The sequence below is a fragment of the Sebastes umbrosus genome, chromosome 6, assembly GCF_015220745.1.
Source record: "Sebastes umbrosus isolate fSebUmb1 chromosome 6, fSebUmb1.pri, whole genome shotgun sequence".
Lineage (NCBI taxonomy): Eukaryota > Metazoa > Chordata > Actinopteri > Perciformes > Sebastidae > Sebastes > Sebastes umbrosus.
Window position 1 is genome coordinate 15,121,502 of NC_051274.1, and position 24,237 is coordinate 15,145,738.

General features: G+C 38.4%; 2 protein-coding genes and 1 long non-coding RNA gene across 9 annotated transcripts in view; 1 reads left to right on the forward strand and 2 right to left on the reverse strand.

The window, feature by feature from the left end:
- Nucleotides 1-1,640: 1,640 nt before the first annotated feature.
- On the reverse strand, nt 1,641-16,751 carry LOC119489359 (6-phosphofructo-2-kinase/fructose-2,6-bisphosphatase 2-like). 3 transcript variants are annotated; one of them, XM_037771674.1, is made up of 17 exons: nt 16,592-16,751; nt 15,082-15,264; nt 14,017-14,142; nt 12,672-12,768; nt 11,894-11,960; nt 11,731-11,805; nt 11,587-11,643; nt 11,366-11,490; nt 10,030-10,237; nt 8,888-9,034; nt 8,698-8,802; nt 8,092-8,221; nt 5,757-5,819; nt 5,607-5,671; nt 3,642-3,812; nt 2,915-2,984; nt 1,641-2,819 (listed from the first exon to the last, which is right to left on the reverse strand). In XM_037771674.1, exons 2-16 carry the CDS (start codon nt 15,170-15,172, stop codon nt 2,931-2,933), a joined length of 1,581 nt encoding a protein of 526 aa, XP_037627602.1. In that variant the 5' UTR covers nt 15,173-15,264; nt 16,592-16,751; the 3' UTR covers nt 1,641-2,819; nt 2,915-2,930. The 3 variants fall into 3 exon arrangements, 2 of the variants coding, with proteins under 2 accessions (XP_037627602.1, XP_037627601.1); XM_037771673.1 differs by having other exon boundaries at nt 3,633-3,812; XR_005207156.1 differs by lacking the exons at nt 1,641-2,819; nt 2,915-2,984 and adding an exon at nt 4,641-4,722 and having other exon boundaries at nt 3,675-3,812.
- LOC119489360 lies at nt 12,702-23,323 on the forward strand. The gene is made up of 2 exons (XR_005207157.1): nt 12,702-12,827; nt 23,206-23,323. It is a non-coding gene; the product is annotated as an uncharacterized LOC119489360 (long non-coding RNA).
- dlgap4a (discs, large (Drosophila) homolog-associated protein 4a) overlaps nt 20,869-24,237 on the reverse strand; it is a 105,563-nt gene continuing 102,194 nt past the window's right edge. For all 5 annotated transcript variants that reach the window (XM_037771669.1, XM_037771667.1, XM_037771671.1 and 2 more), the window contains one exon: nt 20,869-24,237. In XM_037771669.1, the coding sequence (XP_037627597.1) occupies nt 24,013-24,237 (225 nt within the window). In that variant the 3' untranslated portion in view covers nt 20,869-24,012.

Here is a 24,237-nt window from a genome sequence, read left to right on the forward strand (position 1 = left end):
TGTTTTGTACGGAGCTCAGTGGCTCTAATGTTGGTAACAAATCTGTATGTCAGTGTTGGATCAGAGAGATGATGTAAATCTGAGATCATTTTATCATCATTACAAACACAATGGACTGTGAGAGGTTGTACGAGTTGCATCATTTGTTTGGTTACAAAAAAAAAACAGTGACAGTATGATTTCTGTCCACTTTGAGAAAAAATGAAATATGACATGCTCATTGCATCAAATCATTTGTATGCGTGACAGTTTAATTTAACCTAACAGCATTAGGAGCAGTGGGCTGCTGTAAAGCGCCCGGGGAGCAATTTGGGTTTCACTGTCTCTAAAGGACACTTTGACATGCAGACAGGAGGAACTGGCCAGACTAAAAGGCTTTTCTAAGGCAAGGCAAGGCAAGGCAAGGCAGCTTTATTTGTATAGCACATTTCAACAGAAGGGCAATTCAAAGTGCTTTACATAAACATTCAAGAACATTGCGACAAAGTGCAAAAGAACATTAGACATAATTAAAACAGTTATAAAAACAAAAACATTAAAACATTAAAGATTAGAAAATAAAAACAAGCTAAAAATAAAAGCTAGGATAGCAGGTAGAATAGAATAAAACACAAAAGAGTAAAAGCTCTAGTGCAGTATAAGATCATTATCTGGTTTAATTAAAGGCAGCAGCAAACAGGAACGTTTTAAGCTTTGTTTTAAAATAACTCAGAGTTGGAGTTGGTCCTGCAGTTTTCTGGGAGCTTGTTCCAAATATTTGGTGCATAAAAACTGAACGCTGCTTCTGCATGTTTAGTTCTGACTCTGGGGACACTAAGCAGACCTGATCCAGATGACCTGAGAGGTCTGGATGGTTCATAACATAGCAGAAGATCAGAAATATATTTTGGCCCTAAACCATTTAGTGCTTTGTAAACCAGCAGCAGTATTTTGAAATCAGTTCTCTGAGAGACAGGGAGCCAATGTAGAGACCTCAGAACTGGACTGATGTGATCCACTTTCTTGGTCTTAGTGAGGACTCTAGCAGCGGCGTTCTGAATCAGCTGCAGCTGTCTGATCAATTTTTTAGGAAGACCAGTAAAGACGCCGTTACAGTAGTCAAGTCAGCTGAAGATAAATGCATGGACTAGTTTTTCCAAATCCTGCTGAGACATCAGTCCTCTAATTCTTGCTATATTCTTCAGGTGATAGAAGGCTGTCTTAATATGGCTGTTAAAGCTCAGGTCAGAGTCCATGACTACACCAAGGTTTCTGGCTTGGTCCGAGCTCTTTCACATCACAGATTGTAGGTGAGCACTAACCTTTAATCTTTCCTTTTTGGCTCCAAAAACTACGACCTCAGTTTTGTCTTTGTTCAGCTGAAGAAAATTCTGGCACATCCAATTATTGACTTGTTCAATGCACTCACTCAGTGCTTGTATTGGACTGTAGTCTCCTGGTGATAGAGTTATGTAAATTTGTGTGTCGTCTGCATAGTTATGGTAATTTATTTTGTTGTTCTCAAAAATCTGACCCAGTGGGAGCATGTAGATGTTAAACAAAAGAGGCCCCAAGATGGAGCCTTGGGGAACTCCGAAGCAAAATAATAAGGTCAAAATAATCTTAAATACTCTGGAAAAAACAGAAGTCAATATAAAAACTGCATTTAAATTAACTTTATTAAATGAAACATGTATGACAGTGTGAGACATTAAAGCTCTTTTTAAGACATCCAAATATTTTAGCCAATCGTTCGATTCAAGTGAAACATACATTTGCATATCATGTATACATATTTTAAATCTTTTTTATTACAACCGTCACAGCCTTGTAGTCCTTTAAATAAAGGCACTTTATTTTCCAAATACTGATTTATTGCCGATATCAAAATCAAAGTCATGTTACTATGGTTACTATGAAGCTAGTAATTAACATACTTGTTGTTTCAGGAGTACACAACTGATTTGCTTTTAGTTATGAAGAAACTAAAATGCATTAAAACTCATGAGAACTTTGTGTTTGAAATATTTGTATGTTATTATATGTTGCATATGTTATCGTTATTTGTATATTACATTTGATGGAGTTCAAATGTAATCAGCTCTTCACAGCTGAATATTGTTAAAGCTGTTATTTGAGTAGAAGGCAAAACATATCGGTAGGCATCATTTAAGAGAAGAACAGGATAATTGTCACAGAGGGAAAAAGCACAGTAGCTGCTGCACTTTTTATAAGGCTAGACGAAACATTTCATTACTTTTTTACAGCCGGTGTCTGCCCACTGCAAGCTTAATATGCTTTAAATTACACTTCAAAATTAAATTATTACTACATCTTGTCGGAACCTGCATCCGGGGAAGGATGCACATCACCTGGGAATGTTTAAATAGACAACTCAAAGAAAGAGTAAAACTAATGGCTTCCTTCAAGAGAGGCACTCTCTTACACTAAAACTAAAAAGGTAGTAGCTTTCATTGAGGTATACAATTCACAATCAACAGGTTCTACATCTAATACAGCATAATGTGACTGTAGACTACAGTATGTGGAGTGTTCTAGGAACTAATGGACGGGTTTTCAGAGTCTCTATTTACTACAAATCTCTACATTACTATATATCTGAGCTGGATCGCAGCCTCGATATGAAGGCTTTTTGTGCAAAGGCATGTACTGTATGTATGTGCACTCACTCACACGTACATCACCTATCCAACACAAACCAAAGAATATAACACACATAGCGCTACACAGATACAGTGTTTAAGAATGTTATGGCTGTAGCTGGTGGGGATTTTACTGCTGGTCCTCAGAATTGGTGATACATCCATCTGGAGAAAAGCCTGAGATAAATGGCAAAACAAAGGATGTGTGAGATATTTGAGGTGAAGAGTGCAGATGTTCCAGATGATAGACAACAGGAAAAAGCTGAAAATACCTCTTTCTGTGCTCCTTTAACTCCGAACACAGTCGCCTGTGTCTGGTGCACTGGACCCGTTCACAGAGTCCTGCAGTATGCGAAGGGAAGGGAGACGGCATTAAGAAAAACACAGAGCCAAAAGAGGAATGAGGAGTTTGTTTTGACTGGCACCGACTGAACTTGAGCTAATACTAACATCTGAGGTCACCAGCCACCAGTGAAACACTCCCTCTCTGTCTAGTTAAGGTACACAAAATTTACAAGAGGTCACTTTGTCAACAACACAGGCAAAAATCACATCCAAGGTGCTTGTGAAGGGCCCTGTTGTTTGTTATAAACACCTATATGCTCTAAAACCATGTAAAACATGAAATTACATCTCTGAGATTAACACATGTCGACATACAGAGCATCGAAACCGACAAACAGCAGAAAAAGGTGAGTGTGTCAAAAATAGAGCTGAATATATCAATTGATAATACAGTTCATTAAGAAAAAAGAAACATAAAGTTTTAGAATTGACCTCCAATCAGTTGATAAAATAAATCAAAACTTTATTTATTTTACTCTCTTTAACTTGCTTTCATTCCTCAGCTCCTTAGTTTTCCTCTTTTTGTGGGTCTTTGCACATGTTTCATTATTTATCTACAACAGACAGTTTTCTATTTATTTATTTATTTACTTATTCCTCCATTTAAAACATCTTTAACCCTCTATTATATACAGTAATACTCACTACACTGACCTCTGCTCCTTCGGACGCCTCAGAGAACTGCATGTTGGGTAAAGTGGGGGCCTGAGACATGCGGGCGTGCGGAGGGTTGCCCATGCTGTACAGACGAGGTCGTTTAATCTGGTCTTGGCTGGACAACGGAGTGAAGCTGTTTCGTCGGATGAAAGCCGGCGGCGCAGAATTCTGGTCAGAGAAGAACAGACAGACAAGGTGGGCTGATTAACACGTGTTTCTTTCCACTAATTAAACTTCTCTGAAATCCCCATGTCCTGTGTAAGTGACTGTGAGAGGGCAAAGACAGAAAAACAACCACTGAGACAAACAGCCATAAATATCAAGGCTGTTATGTTGGTCTCACCTCATTTAACAAGAGGTTTCTCGGAAAATGTGTTTATATGTTGACGCCCCCTCTGTCTGGGACTCTTTGTTTCAACACTCAACAGCACAAACTCTACAACCAGGGAACAGATATGGAGCTGGCTGATTAGGATATAAAGACAAACGACACTGAATGTGTTATTGGCATTCCATGACTAAACACAAATTGATTTCCTGTGCGGCATTTCAAGCTCACTAATGATTCAGTTGCTTAGTGGAAGTTCGCTGTTGGTGAACGGTGTTTGAAAAGTCCAGGGGCGAGATGTATAAATGATGTACAAAAAAACATGCATACAGTACAGTATGCCTACTTGACACACATAAACTGGTATTTGTAAAAACAGATCTTGTGGTGAAAATGTGCATATCTCACACATACTTCAGTCAATGCTAACGAAGAGAGCCAAGGTTGATATGTGAAGGTGGATATGGATTCTAAAAATAAAACATTAATTTAGCCAGTTTCACTGATGTTTGCAGTCCATACAGCAATCTGGAAAATACCAGTTCTACCACTTCTATAAACATATTTTTGAAAAAAATCAAATTTTGTATCCCTTTTTTCATGTTCTTTTCCTTTTATCCTTTACTGTGAGGTCACCGCTCCCGTAGCTTTTATTCTAAGTCACTGACCATGAACCGCAACGTCCCTGGTTCGAGTGTGGCGAGGACTTCCGTTCCATGTCTCCCTCATTTCCTGTCATCTCTCTATTGTCTATGAAAAATGGCCAAAAAACACTTCTTAACAATCATCCTTCATTGTGAGGAACAAGTCTCTTTCTATATGAGCACTACTGACAGATGGAGCAGACAGAAGTATTGATATGGATATAGGAAATTAAATCTATAGTTAAATTTATTTAACTAACTAAAAAATTCACCTGCTAACCATGCAGCGCTACGCAAAGAGGAGGTTCCACAATGTTGCCCAGAAAATGCAAGCAAGCAGGAACGCAGCAGAAATGCCCAAACCACTGCCTCCCCAGCACCTCCATTCAGAAACGATTTGATGCGGGTCTTGACACAAGAGAGATTATGGCAGTAAGTGGGTTGGCAACCAAAAAATCCTTGACCCGCACCAAGCAACACACCTCCACCTAACAAAAACAGGCAACCCTAGTAGAAGCAGTTATCAAAGTCATCCTACTGACGCTGGACAGTTTTTCAGTGGTTGCACAAAAATGGTAACATACAATAATGTAAATAAAGAGCCAAAAAACAAAATCTACCTCATAAAAGAAATTTATAAAACACGTCCTTATATATCTGATGAAAAGAATGAGAATGCATATTTCTCTCTGTGGATAAAAGGAGTTTCAGTCGTGAACCTGCACAGAGTTTTATGCATCTGGCACCAGGACTTTTAACAGAAGACTGGATATCTGGCTCCTGAAAGTTGTGTAATTGTAGTTTGAACTCCTGAATATAGCCGTGGTCAGAGCGGTTTGTCCAGTCATGACCGTGGGCCGGGTGTGACTGATCCTACAGGCTGCACGCACCGAGCACATGCACTACACCGAACCTGACTGACAACTTCAGACAAATGTCACAGCGTATTTATGTTTACGACGGAGCATGATTAAAGGGTCACAAGCTTACTAATGGTCTGTCCCTGTGGGTGTTGACAGCCTCAACCTTCAGGTCAAACATGTCCACTTTACAACCTGGAAGAGGGAGACAGGAGAAAAATACGTCACAACCCAACAGAGGAAGATATTTAGTCTACTTATGAACAGTGAAGTGACTTACCATAAGCAACAGGGGTGAGTTTTAGGACAGTGTGCAGGGGACACTTCAAGTAGGGAAGATCATCTGTGCCAACAAAAGAAAAGAAAAGAAAACATGAGACTTTCTGTGCTGTTTTTATGTGCAGTCATGTTTGTGTTTTCCCCTCATGTTTGGGACAGTGCATGACGCTGTATTAAGACTGCAGTGCTACATGTCCCATACGGGGGTGCAGTGGGATGAGATGCCAGCCAGAGCTGCACCCACACTTTGTGGTTTCTGAAGTCATCAGACTGTGGTTGAGACTTACAACAGCCGTGACCACTTCCTCTGCCGAACTGACGAAACCCGTGCCTAATTGTGGATTTGACTTTGAGCAGTGTTTTCCACCCTAACCACCCAGTTATTATTCAGGTTTGTTATTTTTCCCTTTGCGCCCACTTCCACATATTTAAACATATGAAAATAATTGTGCGTGGATTTAAAAACATTCAATAAAGCATATGTACAATGGGGTCCAAAAGAGTCCACTATCAAGAACTCTTCTGTTTCATCATTTTTCAGAGATAACAAAACGGTAGTTAGGTTACAGTGTTGCTGTTTCAAACAAGGTTACAAATTGAGGCAAAAAAAGACATGTTAGTATTTACAATCCAGTCAAAGTTTCTGTCATCTTCGAGTGCTATAGTATTTGCTTCATTGTTAGCTTGACGAGTAATCCTCATTAGTCAAGAAGGTCATGACGTGTCTTCAAATTGAGAAACAGAAATTCACTTTAATGGATCACTTCAAAAACAGAACAGAATATGGTTTCCCTTTATTGAATAAGTGGCAAATCTGCAGCATCTTTTTATTTTGAGTGCAAATAATATGCATATTTTTCTTGTACTATGTTGTTGTTATGGTTTTATTTAAATTTCATGCATATGAATACGGTTTGTTATATTTTTATTTATTTATTTTTGCCTTGATTCTTGAAACCTACCTACATAATAATGATGATATAAAGGGTCCACTGCAACATGACAGGCCTGTTTTGTCATAAAAAAATATAGGAATGGACTTTATGTTATTCTCAACATGGGGAGTCTGCAATCATCTAAATGTGTTGCATTTTTTGTATGTCTTTTCTTTGTCATTGCTGTTATTTATACTGTTAATACGGTTTTGTTTAATAGGGAGAATGAATAAATATAGTTCCCAAAAAAAAACTGTCTATATATCGGCAGAATTTGATGAATGACCATTTCTGACTCTTTTAGAGCATCACACACAGTCTTATGACATATAGTGCTGTGATTAATGTCATTGTCTTGCTTTAAAATGAATCATCTCTCGTCTCCCACCCAACTTTAAGCAAAAGTTGAGTCTGAATAAAATGACACATCTCTTCTTCCCCTTATCTGGTCATGTGCAGCTGATGATGCTGCTCAAGATTTAATCTGTAAACACGACTCTTTGTAATCTGTCATACTTCCTTGTTTGGGTAAAGCCAAATACTTTGGGTCATATTTGCGAAACGGTATATTGCATAGAAAATTCTTGACTTTAGCACCCTCTTGAGGTGGCATAAAAAAAAAACAGTGTCACACCACAATACATTTTTTCTAAAATAAACAATTGTTTCCTTACTGTCATCCGTCAAATTTGGCCAAAACATTTACAGCCATGATTCTGCTCTGCCACATAATGTTCATCCTATTCATTGAAACTACCCACAGGTCAATCGCTGCTGCAATTAGAGATCTAATTGCTGAGACGGTCCATTTTCAACGGGTCTCTGCTGTAGCCTGGAGCTAAGGTTGGAGTAACACCTGGTGGGCGATACAACACCCACTAACACCGGATGACTCCTTTAAAATACCTAATTACAACCAACCAGTTTGATTTGTACAAAAGCACCAAAGTTTGTGTGACTATTTTGCAACAGCCAGGTGTTTCTGTACTTGTGCATAAGTCAGTTAAGATATCCACATTAGATGGGGTTTTTTTGCAGTTGTGCCATGCGTTTTTTGTTGTTGTTTTCCCCTCATTTAAGTGCATCTCTTATTTCATCGCCCTGCTACTCGCACCATCGCAAATCTACAGAGTACGGCAGATTTCAAGGTCACAAAAATGCCTAAATGTTGTAGTGTTGTATGCGTTCTGACTCATGGGAACAATATGGCCTTGAATTTCTTCGCTAAGCTCTCTTGTTAAAGCACTGTTCAATTTATCACTTAAGTAAAATTATCCTACATGTTTTAAATAAATGATAAAAAACAGCTGTTAGCAGTGACTCAACAGTATACTGTAAATATGCATATAAAATGTGATGCTTTGTCTAGGCATGTATCATGTTTCTGTTTGTGCATGTAACCTGCGCTCTTATCCAGGAAATAGGCAAGCAAGCAGCGCATGACGGCCTGATGACAGATGACCAGCACGTTGCCCTGTCGCTCCAGCTCCATGATGACTGGCTCCAGCCGCTGGACCAGGTCCTGGTAGGACTAGAGAGAAAAGAGCATAAAATCAAATTTGGTTTTGTTTTGTTTCATTCAGTATTTGCAGAAGATAATTTTCCAGTTTATTATTAAACTAGAATTACCGCCTCACAGTTGTATGCCTCCGCCAACTAGTTAAGTTGCAGTTTACATCCATGTCGGTCCAAAATGTCAACACTTCTTCATTTTATCCTGTTACACATTTGTGTTGAATACTGATAATTAGCATAGGAATTCTTGAGTAATGGCCAAAAATGTTATTTTGTGAGGTCACAGTGACCTTGACCTTTGACCCCCAAGAGCTAATCAGTTCATCCTTGAGTACTAGTGAAAGTTTGTGCCAAATTGAAGAAATTCCCTCCAGATGTTCCTGAAATATCGCTGTTGCCGGTACGGAGACATAAAAAACATAATGTCCAAAACCTTAACAGACCCTAATCTGTCAGGTACAAGAAGGAGAAAGCGAAAGAGAAGGCTTTTACCTCTCCTCCAGGGTAGCGGTAATGGTACTTGTCCTGGCTCCTCATGGCAAACTCCTCTGGGTACGTTTCCTCAATCATTTCATAGGACATTTCTTCACACACTCCCTGAAACACAAAGTAATAAAAACACTCAAAACACACGCATACACAGTGTATGTCTGTCTCTTTGGTTATACATCAGAGGACATACAGCATCTATTTCATTAAGGATCTTCCACTGCTCGTAGGGAACTCCCAGCTCTTCGGCCGTCTGAATGGTGCGTCTCAGCTGGCTCGTCCAAACCTTCAGGTCTGACAGACGATGCTCTTCCGCAAAACCCTTCAGTGCTGCTGAAAACTGACGAAGAGAATATATGAAAGATTTATGCTGGAGAACCGACACCTAAATACAAAACAGAAGTTACACAGTGAATGAACTCAAGTAATTCTTCCCATAAAGGCCCTAAAATCTGTTGATTTGTAGCAGAAGGATTTCATTCACGCCATCCAACTGGATTTATGCTCGAAAATCCGTTTACATATGGAGGACAGAACCGGAGAACAGAAATGACTTGATTAATAAATTAACGCTATGAAATGTACCAAAAATAATATAATAAATGTAGGCGTTAATTTATTGATAAAATGTGACATAAATTAATATTTCTGTTTTAATTTGCTTCTTTATTTATTTACCTTTGTATTAATTCCCCTATTTATCTGCTCTTCTATATAATTTTCCTTTTTATTTGTTTATTTATTTATTTTATTAACTTAAATTTATTTTTGCATTTATTTTTCATTCTTCAAAGGGAAAATCAAATAGAAGAGTAGATAAATAGGGGAATTCATACAAAGGTAAATAAATAAAGAAGCAAATTAAAACAGAAATATCAATTTAAGTCACATTTTATCAATCAATTAATTTCTGTATTTATTTTAATATTATTTTGGTACATTTAATGGCATATTCATTTATTTATCGCATCATTTATTTTTTTATTTATTTATTTTTTATTTTGGCAGGTGTGTTTTCCATATTAACAATGCGGGCTTGAACTTTGTTGATTTTATTACTTGCCAAATTAACTTGTAAAGCTTGTTATGTTGTACTGGACATAATATTAAAAAGGACTAGTTTGAAATTTTTGCATATATGCTTATTTGCTTTCTTGCCCAGAGTCTGTCCATTAAATATGAAGCTACAGGCAGCAGCCAGTTAGCTTAGCTTAGCACAAAGACTGGAAACAGGGGGAAACAGCTGGCTAATTAACATACTATATAAGACTTTTGGAGATGCTGCTATCTTTATTGAGTTTACAAACGCAAGAGTGAGATGATTTACTAGTGCACCTGTTTGCCTCTCTCTGACAGCTCAGAGTCTCCCCCGATGCGTCCCTCCACGTTGTGATGGCTCTCTCCGTGCCGACAGAGGTATATGGAGTGGGAGTGTACGTGGATGTTCATGAGGTAGTACACTATTTTACTTTGGATGTAGTCCTGCACCCTGTTGACCAGGAAACGACGGCCGACATTGATGACCTGGATGAAGGACAGGTTCCTGTGGGTCAGAGCGAATAGAGGACAACAGAGAGGGAGTCAAAACATACTGTAACTGAAGACACTGAAATGTGACTCAAGGGCAAGGGAAGGTATATCTTGTACTTTTGGTGTAGTCTAAATATCCTGATATTTCATCCTTCGCACACTTCAGAACATTGTGTCATTAACCTTGATAAGTTTCAAGAAGATCAACAACTATTCCTCCTCTCTACAAACAAAATTAAAGAAAAAGCATGTGGACTTATTCTCAGTTAGGTTACTTTAATAATTCCTTACTATTCTTATGTGCAATACTGTACAAGAAATGTGCAATAATTCAACAGTGCAATACTCCATCAAATACTGCATTTATACTGTACATTTAAGGAAATACTCTTATTTTATTCTTATTTATATTATTCTTGCATTTATATTTAACACACTTAATAGATCCCACTTCTCACCTTTTTTTAATTTGTATTTACTTATTTACACTGTAGTTATATACTGTATGTGTTTGATAAACATATTTGTACATATTTCTTATACATCTCATTTCTTGTTCTTATTTTTGTAATTTATTTATATTTCTCTACATATATTGTGTTATATATTATGGCATAATGTACATTCATTTACATGTTACATAGTCCTTTATTTCTATTTGTCTTATATTTCTTTATGTTTTATATAAGTATAAGGAACTGTAATGTCTCAATTTCTCACAGGGGATCAATAAAGTCTTTTCTGATTCGGATTTATTTATTTTAATACACATAAAATGAAAATATTATCAGTACATTTTTAAAGAAATCAAACAAATCACAGCATTAGTGGTTTTCCTGGAGCCACATGACCTACATTTCTGACTAATTAATGCTACTTTTGGATTTACCGTTTATCAGCTCCACTAATCAAAAGTCATTAAATAGCAGACAATAATCTGGATTACAAATGAGCTCATGTTTCCACCTGCTGGACAGTTTCTGCAAGTGCATGTTCAGATATTCTACAAGGCCAACACTGGGAAATAATTTAAGACAGTTTAGCCCTAAATGACTTTTAGTGGTGAGAAGCATTAAACAATGTCAAGGCAAAAACATAAAGAAATGCGACTCGTAGCATCCATAACAAAATTACTTCTTACTTGTCGTGTTTGTCCGGATCTAAAGGTCGGTACGTCACTTTATAACACTCTATTCTCTTCAGGAAATCCTCCATGACACTTTCTCTGTCCCTCTCGGGGTAATCTGGGCTGGACACCTTCACATCCTTTGTGAAAGAGACATTTGTAGAGATGATGACATCCAACGACTGAAGGACTAAACTGTGCTTGTAACTTAAAAAAAGCATAAAAGCATCATTTACCAGGATATTTGTAGCGATGACATCTGGATCGTCACATATCGATTCAACGAAAAACACCTAACAAAATACAATAATCATTAGAAATTCAGAATTCATGGGAAAATGTACTGACCTTAAAGATTAAAACTTCAATGTAACTCTGACCTTGTAGGAGTTATCCTTTACAAAATTAAGGATGAGTTCCCTCCTCTCTCTGGTGGTGTTGGTGGCATCAAAAACCTGACAGATAACACAAGATATTCAGACCAAATTCAAATTACAATTAATATCTATTAACAGATGCACTGTTGAGTTTTTGTGTCCTTACAGCGATCTGGCCTCCCTCCTCATTTAGATAGGCCTTGACATCCTCCAGTGCCACCAGAGCACACTGCCTGTGGAAACACAATGAGTAAATTGATCAGGAAATTTTGTTAAACAAACATCATGTAGTCAAAAGAGGCATTTGCATGGCAAAGTAACCAGGTGATTTATTGGGCGTAGTGATCACGACCCTGTAAGACAAACCTATTCAATTACTTTTTTTAGAAGGGCCAGACATTTACATTTTCTATGTCTGTTCTGCAAAGCTAGGAATTTAAATGTGAAAACAATACACCTTTTTAATCTTAGTAGATTCTTGTTTTAATGAACACAATGTTGCATTTAACATATTTTTATTCAGTTTGACTCTCCTAAATTCCCTCTGCTTAAACAGCTTGGGTTAAAGCTTTTTAACAAAATGAATGTTTCTGCGCTTAACAAGACGTAACTAATGAAAGGGCAGCCTACTAATAAAATTATGATATTCTAATAATCACACTATGTAAACATGCACTATGTAAAGCAATAAACTTGGTGTTATGTTAGCAGGTTATTTAAATAAAACACAGTGATTTGAAGACATTATTATTATTGTTTTTAAATACTTTTTTCATATTTATAAATGATCAAAGGGCCAGTTTGAGGTTGTTTTAGGGCCCGATTCGGCCCATGGGCCGTCAATTGAATAGGCCTGCTGTAACACATGCAGAGGGATCATGTGGGAAAGGGGTCAATCTACTACACCAGAGGAGGTCAACACAAAGACGAACTCTCTTACTCACTTTCTAATTAGCATTGCTTCCTTATTGTCATGTCTGAAGAAGTCGAAGGACTTGTAGGACTGCACTGCTTCTCTCCTATAAACTCCAAGGTTAAATACTGCAAGAGAGAGAGGAAAGAAAGAGAGAGAGAGAGAGAGAGAGAGAGAGAGAGAGAGAGTCAGAGAAAGACAGGCAGAAGCAGTGAATAGGATTACTGTCTGTGCTTGGCGTTATCTTTCATCTCAACCACATCTGCCAAACCAGTTCTCCTGCATTCCACTTAGTTTAAAACATAGTTGTGCAACCACAAACAGAGTCAGTTGATAGGGGCTGGTGATATATATTGAACTACAAATTAGCACAGCATTGCCTTAAGCACAACATTTTCAGATAAGTATTTTTTTGTTATTATTACCTCCGCCAAGGGCGATGTATATGAAACCTTCCCTGGCGGAGGTCAGCGCTCTCTGAGTGCACTTCTAGTTCTGTTATTATTATTTATCCTTTATTTAGCCAGGAAGGTCCCATTGAGATACAATATCTATTCCTCCAGGGAGTCCTGGTCAATATGGCAGCAGTTTCACATAGAAACAATTTCACATGTTAGGACACAAACAATACATAAAAACAACGCAAGAGAAATAGTAAAAGAAGAGCCGGCATACAGGCCAATACCAGCAATATCCATAAAACATCCCACATGCGTCAAGGATTATGTAAAACAGTAACATGTTTCCTTCAAGGAAGTAACTGTTTAAAAAGGTATTCAAACAAGGGAGTACCTCTAAGGTAATGATATTTGGCAACTCATTCCATGAGCAGAGTGCATAAAAGGAGAAAGCAGTTTAATATCTCTGAATGTCATTACACAAAAACGTATATAGACATTTTTATTTTATTCTTATTTTATTGTTGGTCATTGGTGCTTTATATATATATACACTGTATATATTTATAAAATATTTATATATACACCTATTTTTCCACTACTTGTGTACATAACAGTCTCGTCTATTCCTCACGTTTATTTGTCCTGCTTTGTTGTCCTTGTCCCTAGCTGTTCCCTAGCTGTTATTTCTATTTCTGTGCAAGTACGCTTAGAGTGACGCATAAATCCAAAGTCAAATTCCTCATATGTACAGTATGTACTTGGCAAATAAAAACTGATTCTGAATCTGATACACTGGACTGTCCCTTCAGAAAATAACACTACTTTCATTTTACAATCACTCTGATATTTCACAGGGCTCAAAGACGCTCTGGATCTGATCTAATCTTAACTTGTTTTTATTGCTCGCATTCCCTGTGGACAGATCAAAAGTTACAACCTGCATAAAACTGAAACATGTATTGCTTCTGTACTGACCCTTAGTTGGCACTCCAATCCAGTTGAGGTAGCGTGTCAGCTTCTTGGACATGTAGGTTTTCCCTCTAGCTGGCAACCCAATCATCACTATCACAGTTGGAGAGTTGGTCATGTAGGAGGCCCAAGCTGCAAGTTTGCACACACCCAACAACCACCATGCATACACATAAACACAACCAGAGATTTTTGTTATTAAGCATACAAGGGTGTTTGTAATAATAGGGCAGATATTGCATACTGTATACACACACATGTACAGAGGTAGGGTTGTGAAATAATCCAATGTCACCCCTACAGTGTTCATCTACCAGCTGGTTAACGTTTAGTTTAACATTCCCGTCATACAGTCGTCATCTCTTGACTGCTGGTTAATGTTTCTCCTGCTGCTTAGCAACCCAGTTTAGTAATCCTGTGTAACCTTGTTGGCCTGGACATGCGATGGAAAATATTTTAACAGATTTTTCTCCTCCCTTTTCTTTCAGTGTCGACAAAAGACCATTATCAGCTCAGGGATCTATCAAAACAAAGACGTGGCAAGACGAGACTTGACTCTAGACCCAGCAGAAAGCAGGTTTTCGTGTTCAAGACATATTTGGATTGAATAATTTTAGATCCATCTCACACTCCTGATTAAAGATTCCTCAAAGTCTGACTGTGAAATTAAAATTAAGCCGAGCTCACTGACATTTTTACCAGCTGACTCTGAATGTCGACCTTGCCCATTTGTGGAAAAGGAACAGTAGGTGTTGTAGTAACCGCCTTTACAAATACCAAATACACCCACACACAGTATACACACTAAGAGTGACAGCAGGTGCGTCAAAGTTGGCCTTTAACAATCAATGCCTGCTGAGACCTTATCACCTTTCTTTACTGATTAAAAGGACAAGTAAACAATTTACAGGACACTGTTAAAAAATAGTATAATAATAATAGCAATATTAAGGTGCAGAGTTCAATAATTAATACAGCACCGGTTATTGCCTCAGACAATGAGTCAACATTTCTCACACACACACACACACACACACACACACACACACAGAGGACAAACAAACCACTCACAGCACTTCTTCTCATTGACCCTGAGGTCTGTTCTTTTGGCCTCAGCTGAGCCGTCTGAGGCAGCCGCAGGTCTCTGCTGCCTGCCAGCCATGACACGTCTGATCGGTTTCCTGCTGTCCTCTCTCGGCTGGCCTGGGGACGGTGGCGAGCTCTGGTCACTGGCAAGACAAGGTCAGCATCTCTCTGTTGAGGAAAGCCCGATGATACAGCAAATGCCAAGTGATGTTCAGGTCCAACGTAAAGTGATATTACTGTCATATATTTTAGGATGCCTAAGACATGCAGTGAATAAAGCTCACTAAGATCATAGCAAGCTCACAATGATTTCCCCAGTGTTTCCAGTTATGATACTCTAGCACTGTTTTATATCAAAACATTTGCTGGTGACAGCTTTTGCAAATGCGAAGAATTGCTTGCTCACAAGTTTTAGGGCTGCAACCAACTATTATTTTCCATTAATGATTAATCTGTTGGTTATTTTGTAGAACTATTTGGTCAGATAATAGTGGGAAAATGTACCCTAACAATTTCCCAAAGCCCAAGATGACATGTTCAAATGTCTTGTTCTGTCTGACCAACAGTCCAAAACCGAAACATTTTAGTTTAATATCATATATGACTCAGAAATCCAGCAAAATATCCACAATGGAGAAGCTGGAACCAATGAGTTATTAGCATTATGCAGCATGTGGGAATCTGTCATAGTTATCTATAATTAAGTTATTCTGTTAGATGTAACCCATAAAAGTCATTACTGATTTCCACATCCTCCTGCCAATATACTCTCAGAGGTATAATGAGAGAGGATTACTGAGCTAGTGGAGTATAATGAGATTTGGAGCAGCAGTTGTATGTCAGTAGACAGCAGAGCTGTCTGGTACATTAAAGGTCCCATATTATAAAAAAGTGAGATTTTCATGTTTTTTTATTATAAAGCAGGCTTAAGTCCTATATAAATACTGTGAAAGTATCGAAACACTCAATCTACAGGGAAATACACACAGCCTGTATTCAGAAACTCTGTATTTGAAACAAGCTGTCAGGATTTCTGCCCGTTCGTGATGTCACAAATATACAATATTTAGACCCTTTACACAGTTTTAAACGTAAACATTCTGAATGTGTCCCAGTTTATTTCCTGGTTGCAGTGTATGTTAATGTCATTAACTGACAGGAAGTACACATGGACCCAAACTGTTGCCAGGCAACGTAATTCTGTTAATTGCGCTAAAAAGGAGCATTTCAGACAGAGGGTAAATACAGGCATACTCAAATAAAGTTGTTTTTTGAACATTACAGCATGTAAACATGTTCTAGTAGAAACACAAAATACAAGTATGAACCTGAAAATGAGCATGATATGGGACCCTTTAAGTCAAATACCTGACAGTGTAAACTCTTGGCCTGTGAAGTTCATCACTTCTGCTTTTACGACCTGAAGTGTCATTTAAAAACACAATAAAATGTTGTAGCAAAGCCGGGGAGGAAACCCCTAAATGTGTAAACGTACCACAGATCAGCAGGTGTTCAGTAATAGTCGCTTATCTCGCTTATAATGCTGCAGCCATCAGTTGTCCTCCACCGCCGCCGGACTCTCCTTCTTCTTCTTCTATCGGATGCTTTGGCTCCTCCTCCTACCGGTTGTCTGCCGGAAGTTCACCACTGTCAAGCTTCCGGTTGTGCTTTCCAAAATAAAATCCTTCAAAGACAGCATCTCTTTGTAATACTTTAGACATTTTGAAAAGCACCACAAAATTCACTTTATCTTAACCCCGCCTATTAAACCTGCAGTAGGCAGAATATTTTTGGCATCATTGGGCAAAAATTCTATAATAACCTTCCAGCATATTGTAATTCAAGTGTTCTCAGAGATAACTAGACTTCTGCACCTCCTCATGGCTCTGATTTCAGGCTTTAAAAAATCTCACCAGATTTCACAATGGCGGCAGCGTCACAAACTTTCTCATTTTACAGCTAAACCGTGCACTACAAGATGATTCTGAAAACATTTGAGATGAGAAAATGGCATTAACTTTACATAATATTGATTCATATTTGATAGTTTGACCGTTTGGTTGGAGTTCGCCAGTGATTGACAGCCGGCTCTCATAGACAGCAGCTGGACAGTGGACCTGAGATCAGCTCTTACTACTTGTTTTCCTCCGGTCTGTGAAATCTCGCAGATACCGATAGGAGTACCGGAGGACACAGAGGAACATGATATTCATGTACTACTGTCACGATATAGCGACCGTTTTATAAAAATAACTTTTTTTAATCATATTTGCTCCAATCTTGCCTACATCAGCTTTAAGCGTAGATAATCAGTATATAGCCAATTGATAAAAAAAGGTTTTTTCAACACGTTATAATCTGTAAAGTTCCTGCATGCAAAAGTACATGAGTATTAGCATAGCATCAAAAGTATCAAAAATAAAAGTAATGTTACTATTAATGCAAAATGGCACCATTCACAATGTTATATGTATCATCAATATTATTGGATTATTATTTCTGATGCATTAAACCTGCAGTAGGCAGAACGTTTTTGGCATCATTGAGCAAAAATTCCGTAATAATCTTTCAGCATATATTCAAGTGTTCTGAGAGAAAACTAGACTTCTGCAGCTCCTCATGGCTCTGTTTTCAGGCTTTAGAAAATCCTGTGACGGGATACTTTGGCCAATCACAGGTCATTTCAGAGAGAGAGCGTTCCTATTGGCTGTGCTCTGACTGGTGGGCAGTGCTTGGTATTTCCTCAACTGATCTCAACATGACACCACCACAAACTTTCTCATTTTACAGCTAAACAGTACACTACAAACTTGAAAACATCTGAGGTGAGAAATAGGCATTACAGTAACAGAATATTGATTCATATTTGATCAGCACTGCCTAGTTTGTCCGTTTGATCGGAGTTCGCGAGTGATTGACAGCTGCTCAGAGACGGCAGACTCCAGCTCGGTTCTGATTGGTTGTTTTCCTCCGGTCTGTGAAATCTTGCCGATGCCATAAGGAGCACCGGAGGACACAGAGCAACATGATTTTTTTCAGATTACCTGCCTCATGCACTAATGTCAGGAAAAGCATAATTTTACCATTTTCAAGGTGTCGATACATTTTAGAACATTTGAACTATTTTTATGTTTTTTACAAGTTAAATCGTAATCTATAAAGTAATTAATGACTACAGCTGTCAGATAGTGGAGTAAAAAGTACAATATTTCCCTCAGAAATTTAATGAAGTAGTAGAGTACAGTAGCATAAATGTACCTCAGAATAGTACTGAGCATAATACTTCATGTACTTTGTTACATTCTGCCACTAATTATAATACATTGGTTGGCTACATGATTTGTAGTATCAAAAGTTGCTAAATGCTTTATAACACACTGTTCATATGTTTAGTATTAATCATTAAACATGATTACAGCTCTAAACTGTTTATAGGATGAATTCAATTTGTTGATAAATACATAAAAAAAACTCATAAATGTAAAGTAAGTGCTTATATACCGGTTGTTACGGCTAAATAGGCAATATTGGTGAATAACTTTACATTATAATAATAGTATTCCTGTCCATATGTTTATACGCTTGCAGTAGTAGCTTATTTATAGGGGAAATCTCCCAGCCATCACTGGTTGACTAAGAGTTTGGATATTCATTTAAAAGCTACAGCTAAAATTACATTGTTCAGGGGAAATGCTGTCACACAAAAGGTCCCACGTCACAACAGATTTGGACCCTTTGGGGTCACTCCCAAATTAATTGATAACCTTTTTGGATACAACAACTACATTAAAATCTATCATGTTTTCTAATGATGTAAATGTTTGTTTCCATCACAGTTTGAATTTTGATTTTGAAGGCAATCTCATTTAGGTTATCTTCAGCTGACTTGATGCATCAGCTCATCTTTGTTGCTCATTCATCATGAAGCCTGCGAGAGGCGCTGTGCTTCAGTAGCTGTGACGCAAGGAGATGCACGTGACAGCATCATCTCATCCTCTCACATGTTCATTAAAGGAGAATACCACTACGTTTAAAGAGTTTGTGTTCTGTTAATCACATGTTATGAAGTTGTATTAGGTGTAGAAGGTTGAGTTATCACATTACAGGACATTGTGAGACTCAAAGGTCTCCTTCAAATCCAACATCTGGATTGTACAGTAACTCTAACCTTCCTTGTTTCTTGTATTAAGCACTGCATTGTGAATCATGCACTCACTCACTTATGAGAACCCTACAGTAAACTGCAATGTATGGCTGCAAATCAAATTACCTCAGTCACTATTGCTTCTTTTGGCCTCATGGTGAGCCAGTATCTTATACATTTCATATGGCAATAGGTCAAAAGGTCACAGACCTACAGTAGGCTACATTACCTATAAAGCAATACAGCAAAAATATGACAGAATGTAGAAGTAAACTACCACATTTAGTCCTGGTGGGAATGTCTGTTTTCATTTTTGGATTAAGTGTCTCTCAAATACATGGTACTAAAGCCTCCATTCTGGGATGCTGCTGAGTAGATGAGGATCTAATCGTATGTGTTATCACCACGAGGGATGCTTCAAACGAGCAGAGGGTGTGTGAAAGGATGTAGCACGGGAGGGGGTGAGGTAAGCACTGTTTGTTTGACAGCAGCTCTTATGTACTTATTTGTTACAATCAGCATGTGGACATTACACCCTTATGTGATTGTTGACCATTTCATTCCAAAACCATGGGCATTAATATGCTGCTATGACAGCCTCCGTATACTGCTGGGAAGGATTTCCACAACATTTTGGACCCTGACGGCAGGAATTTGCTCCTATTCAGCTTACAAGAGCTTGAGTGAGATTGGACACTGATGCTGGGCAATTAAGGCCTAGCTAGGAGTTAATGTTCCAATTAATCTGAATGGTATTGGATAGGGTTGACGTCAGGGCTCTGAGCACAGGCCAGTCAAGATGTTACACACCAAACTTAGAGAAGCATTTCTTTATGGACCTTGTCTGTGCACAGGAAAGGGCATTCCCCAAACTGTTGCCATAAAGATGGAAGCACACTGTTGTCTACAATATGTAGCATTAAAGGTCTTATTGATAACATTTTTATGTAGGCAAAGGTGCCAAATAAAAGTATGGCTTTTCCTGAAAAAAATGATTATTGTGAATTAATCATTTACATTTTTTTTGTTTGTTTCCCACTTCTAACAAGGCTTGTGAGCCAATTGTAAAATTCCGTTGGTATCACGTGGTATCTCTGTGTCGTCAGTTAGTGTGGAAAAAAATGGATAAATGGCTGAGATTGCCGGTAGTGCCTGGCAACGACTTGTTGTAAAGTAAATGCAATGGGACGGGAGAGGGAGAATGCAGCTGAATGTCACCAATGTTATCAATAGCACCTTTAAGATCTCCCTTAATTGGAACTAAATTATCTAGAATGACATCCCCAAACCAAAAGCCCAGTATGGACAGTGTTGTCCACACACCTTTGGTCATATAGTGCATGTCTCTGTGTATTTATACTGCTGTCATTACCAGGATGAGTATTATTTGTATGACCACTTACCAAATTAAAGTGTTTTGCTGACCCTTGTTTTATTTTAAGTTATAAAACAATGACAACAAATGAGCACAGAAAAAAAAGAAACAGAAGCGGCTTTGGGATCACAAGGAGAATTTTTCTGGACACTATTTTTCTGCTCCAGATCCAAGAACAACAATTAATAGAAGTGAGGTAATTTGTTTAAACATATATCAGAGGAAAAAAACATACATGCGTTCCAAAAAAAAATTGAGTGGCATTCCTCTTTAATTCTACAGATTATTTCATACAGAAAATATGCCACGTAACTCGTTGCAATCACAAGTCTTTATTCTCTTAAAAGAAACTAGCCTCACAGTGTCTAACTAATACACCATAACATGAAACAACCACTTCTCTCGTCTGTAAGATATGTGCTTGTTTTGTAAAATAATGTTCGTCGGTACAAGATAATCTGGAACTACGTAGTTTTTGCTCGTTTTCCTAGCTGGGTCTCTTAAAAGGACAGATGCCAAGAGAGAGATGTGGGTACTGAAGTCAGAATGGGCTTATAATTCTCAGCGTGTTTCTGTCCATCAAGCAATGACTCAGTTTTTTTATCTCAAAGATATTCCTAGATAAATCCCAGAAATCACTTAACCCGAGAATATTGCCTCGTCCACATCAGCACGTCCACATAATCTGCCTCCAGAGCTGCACCTTCTGGTCCATTTTGTAGCCCTTTGAAACTCAGGAAGTACTGGTAAACAATCCCTCTGAAGATCCCTGATCAGCTCGTGCTCTCTTAAAGTTCAGTATGCGGGCAAATAAAGGGATCCGGCTCTCAAATGATATGACAAAAAAGAGAGGACTTTCCACCATTTGTCAGTCACAGTTATAAACTCTTACGTACAGTACATACCCTGAATGCCTTACACAGATTGAATAGTTTCAGATCAGTTGCAAGACCCATTTAAAGGAGTACTGAAAATTCACTGGCAAGGATCTTTGTATATTTTCATATGTAAGAAGGCCATGCTTTTCGAGATTACACAGTAACAATAACATGTCTAATCTAATGCTTATGATGTGTGTAATATTAACTCAGCAGCTAATATTACCGTTGTTTTAATGATGTAAAAAAACGACAGCAAGAATGATGACCAGGACATGTAGCAAAGGGATGTTTAATGATTTCTTTGGACAATGAAATGCACATGTCCATTGTTGATGTAATACAAACAAGAGAATAAGAAAAAATCAACAACTTGGTGTTGTGTCAGCATTCCCAGTTCAACGTCATTTCATGTGTGTGATGTGAACTAAAAGATTCAAAATGGAGCAGAACAAAGATGTCTGGAGTGTCGCGCAAGGACTGACCAGTAGGGGGAGAGCCAGCTCTTACTTTAAAAAAACAACAACTAGTGAGTCAACCTACACTTGTGCATGATTATCTGCTATGTACGCCCAGTTCCACTCATGATTCCATTTGAGAAACGTAGGAAATATTCCAGTCCCATACTCAAAGTGTCATGAGTTGAGACATATACAATGTGGTATGTGGAATGAGCTGATGCAAACACAAACAAACTTGGCTGAGAATGCGCACACAGACAGCTGAAATCATGAGCAGATTAAATAAAAAAAAAAATCACTTTAAATAAATGCTTCATCAAATGACACTGAAATGTTGATGATCGTTGCCGTCTTGGCACAATATGAAGTCCCACGCAGCACCATTTATTATCATAATTACAGAAGTCAAGACATGTTTATGTTGACCTCATTTCGGATGAAGGTCACGAAGCGTGTCAAATGACATTCAAATTTTAAATTAAAAAAAAAATGTACCACAGTTCATTCTCAACAGACAGGGGTGGGAGTTCAAGCTGCTAGAAAGGGCAGCGAAGGAGACTGATGACTTCAGCAGTCAAATTAAGCCTCACTGCTCCAAACCTTAATTTTTTCTTACCAAAGAACACTGAGTAGGTCTGGATTTGAAATATTCATCATTGGCTTTGAAGCATTTGGCCAGTTAATTTGTGGTTACATAATAAATAATCCATCCATAGTGGTTTTTTTTACTGTTGAGTTCAACCTGAGATTTTGGTCATTTCAAGGGCAGTCAGTTCATAAAAAGAAATAAACATTCATCCTTCATGCTAAGAAAAGTCTTAACGGAAATGTTGAATTAAATAATTTAAGACTGGGTACCTACTGCATTGCTCGCTCTATCACGATTCTATTATTGCTATGCTATTCCATTTCCTTTCCAGTGGCAAGTAAACCCCCACCCTCTCACAAGCAGTCTGGTTGAATGGGAATGCCATATATCGAGTGGTGAACGTCTTGGTCCCCCTACATCGCGTGAGGATGCAGTGAAAGTCAGAATGATTAGGCAAACCAAGGTGAGCGAAAACTTGATCTGAGGTGAATGGAAAAGTGCAGTGATCAAGTCGACATGATGCGTACAACTTCATACATTCCTCTGTAGCTCACTGGCGGTGCAGTCGTTCCTCACATCCCTTCACGAAAACTAAACAAATGTAAGACTTTAAACGATGGGTATTCACAGACACAGACTGTGTAGTGTGCGTTTGTGAAAAGGAGAGAGAGAGAGAAAGAGGTGGAGTGAATGATTGCATCAAGTGCTAATATATCATGACAGTACATGTACTCGATCTATAAAAAACTACCTTGGTACTCAACACTGACCTCTTTCTAACAAATAATCTGGTATACAACATTTACAAAATGAACATTGTAATAGTGTGATATTTATAATATATATGCTACTGCCTTCCTCTGGTTCTCTGCATTTTAAAGTACATTAACACCATCTTATAGTTTGTACGCTGTGAAGCGTACACACCACACCCGATCGAGTGGCAGCCTAATACAAATAGAGAACAGGAAGACTCTGTGGACAGTGAGTACACCTGCATGTGTGTCCTGAGTGTGTGTGGATGGTAGCTCAGCTCGTAAACCAGGCAGCCACAAACTTGCCGGTAGACTCAGCAGTGAAGGGAGTTTTAAGAGAGTACACTTCTGGGATACCAAGATTCTTCAGCTCACAAGGTACAGGATGTCCTTATCCAAGATACTTGCACATTTAAGACAGTCCTGATATACTTTAGGAGATAATTATTATAATAACAATAGTATTAAACATGTGTCAAGTTTATTTCTGTCCCATGGCAGCAGGGTCGGTGATCTGCATTATTCTGGATTGTTTGCCCTGTGATCCCCGCGTTTCTCCTGTCAATCAGCTGTGCTGCTATGAGGGATCGGCTTCTGTGCATCCGTTGTACGTCTGTGTGTTCGTCTCAGATTTTGTCTGTGTGTTTGTGTCAATGAAAGTCTGATGTGAGTTTTAGGGATTTTTCCTCGATGGTCTGTGCTAGTTCGCTCTCATCAGAGGCGGGTCTGAGCCTCGGGGACGTAGATTTCAATGCTGTCGGCGCTTTCCGTGGCGGAGTTCTGTCGTACTGACGCCGCGCGCTTCGCTGCCATCAAACGCTTCCTGGCCTCTTGGCGCTGTTTGTCCACGGCCGAGTCCACGCTCCTGTCCTTCCCCGCCGACAGCTTGGGCTTAGTCTGCTTCTTTGGCACAGATGATGGAAGCTGCTTGTTTTCATC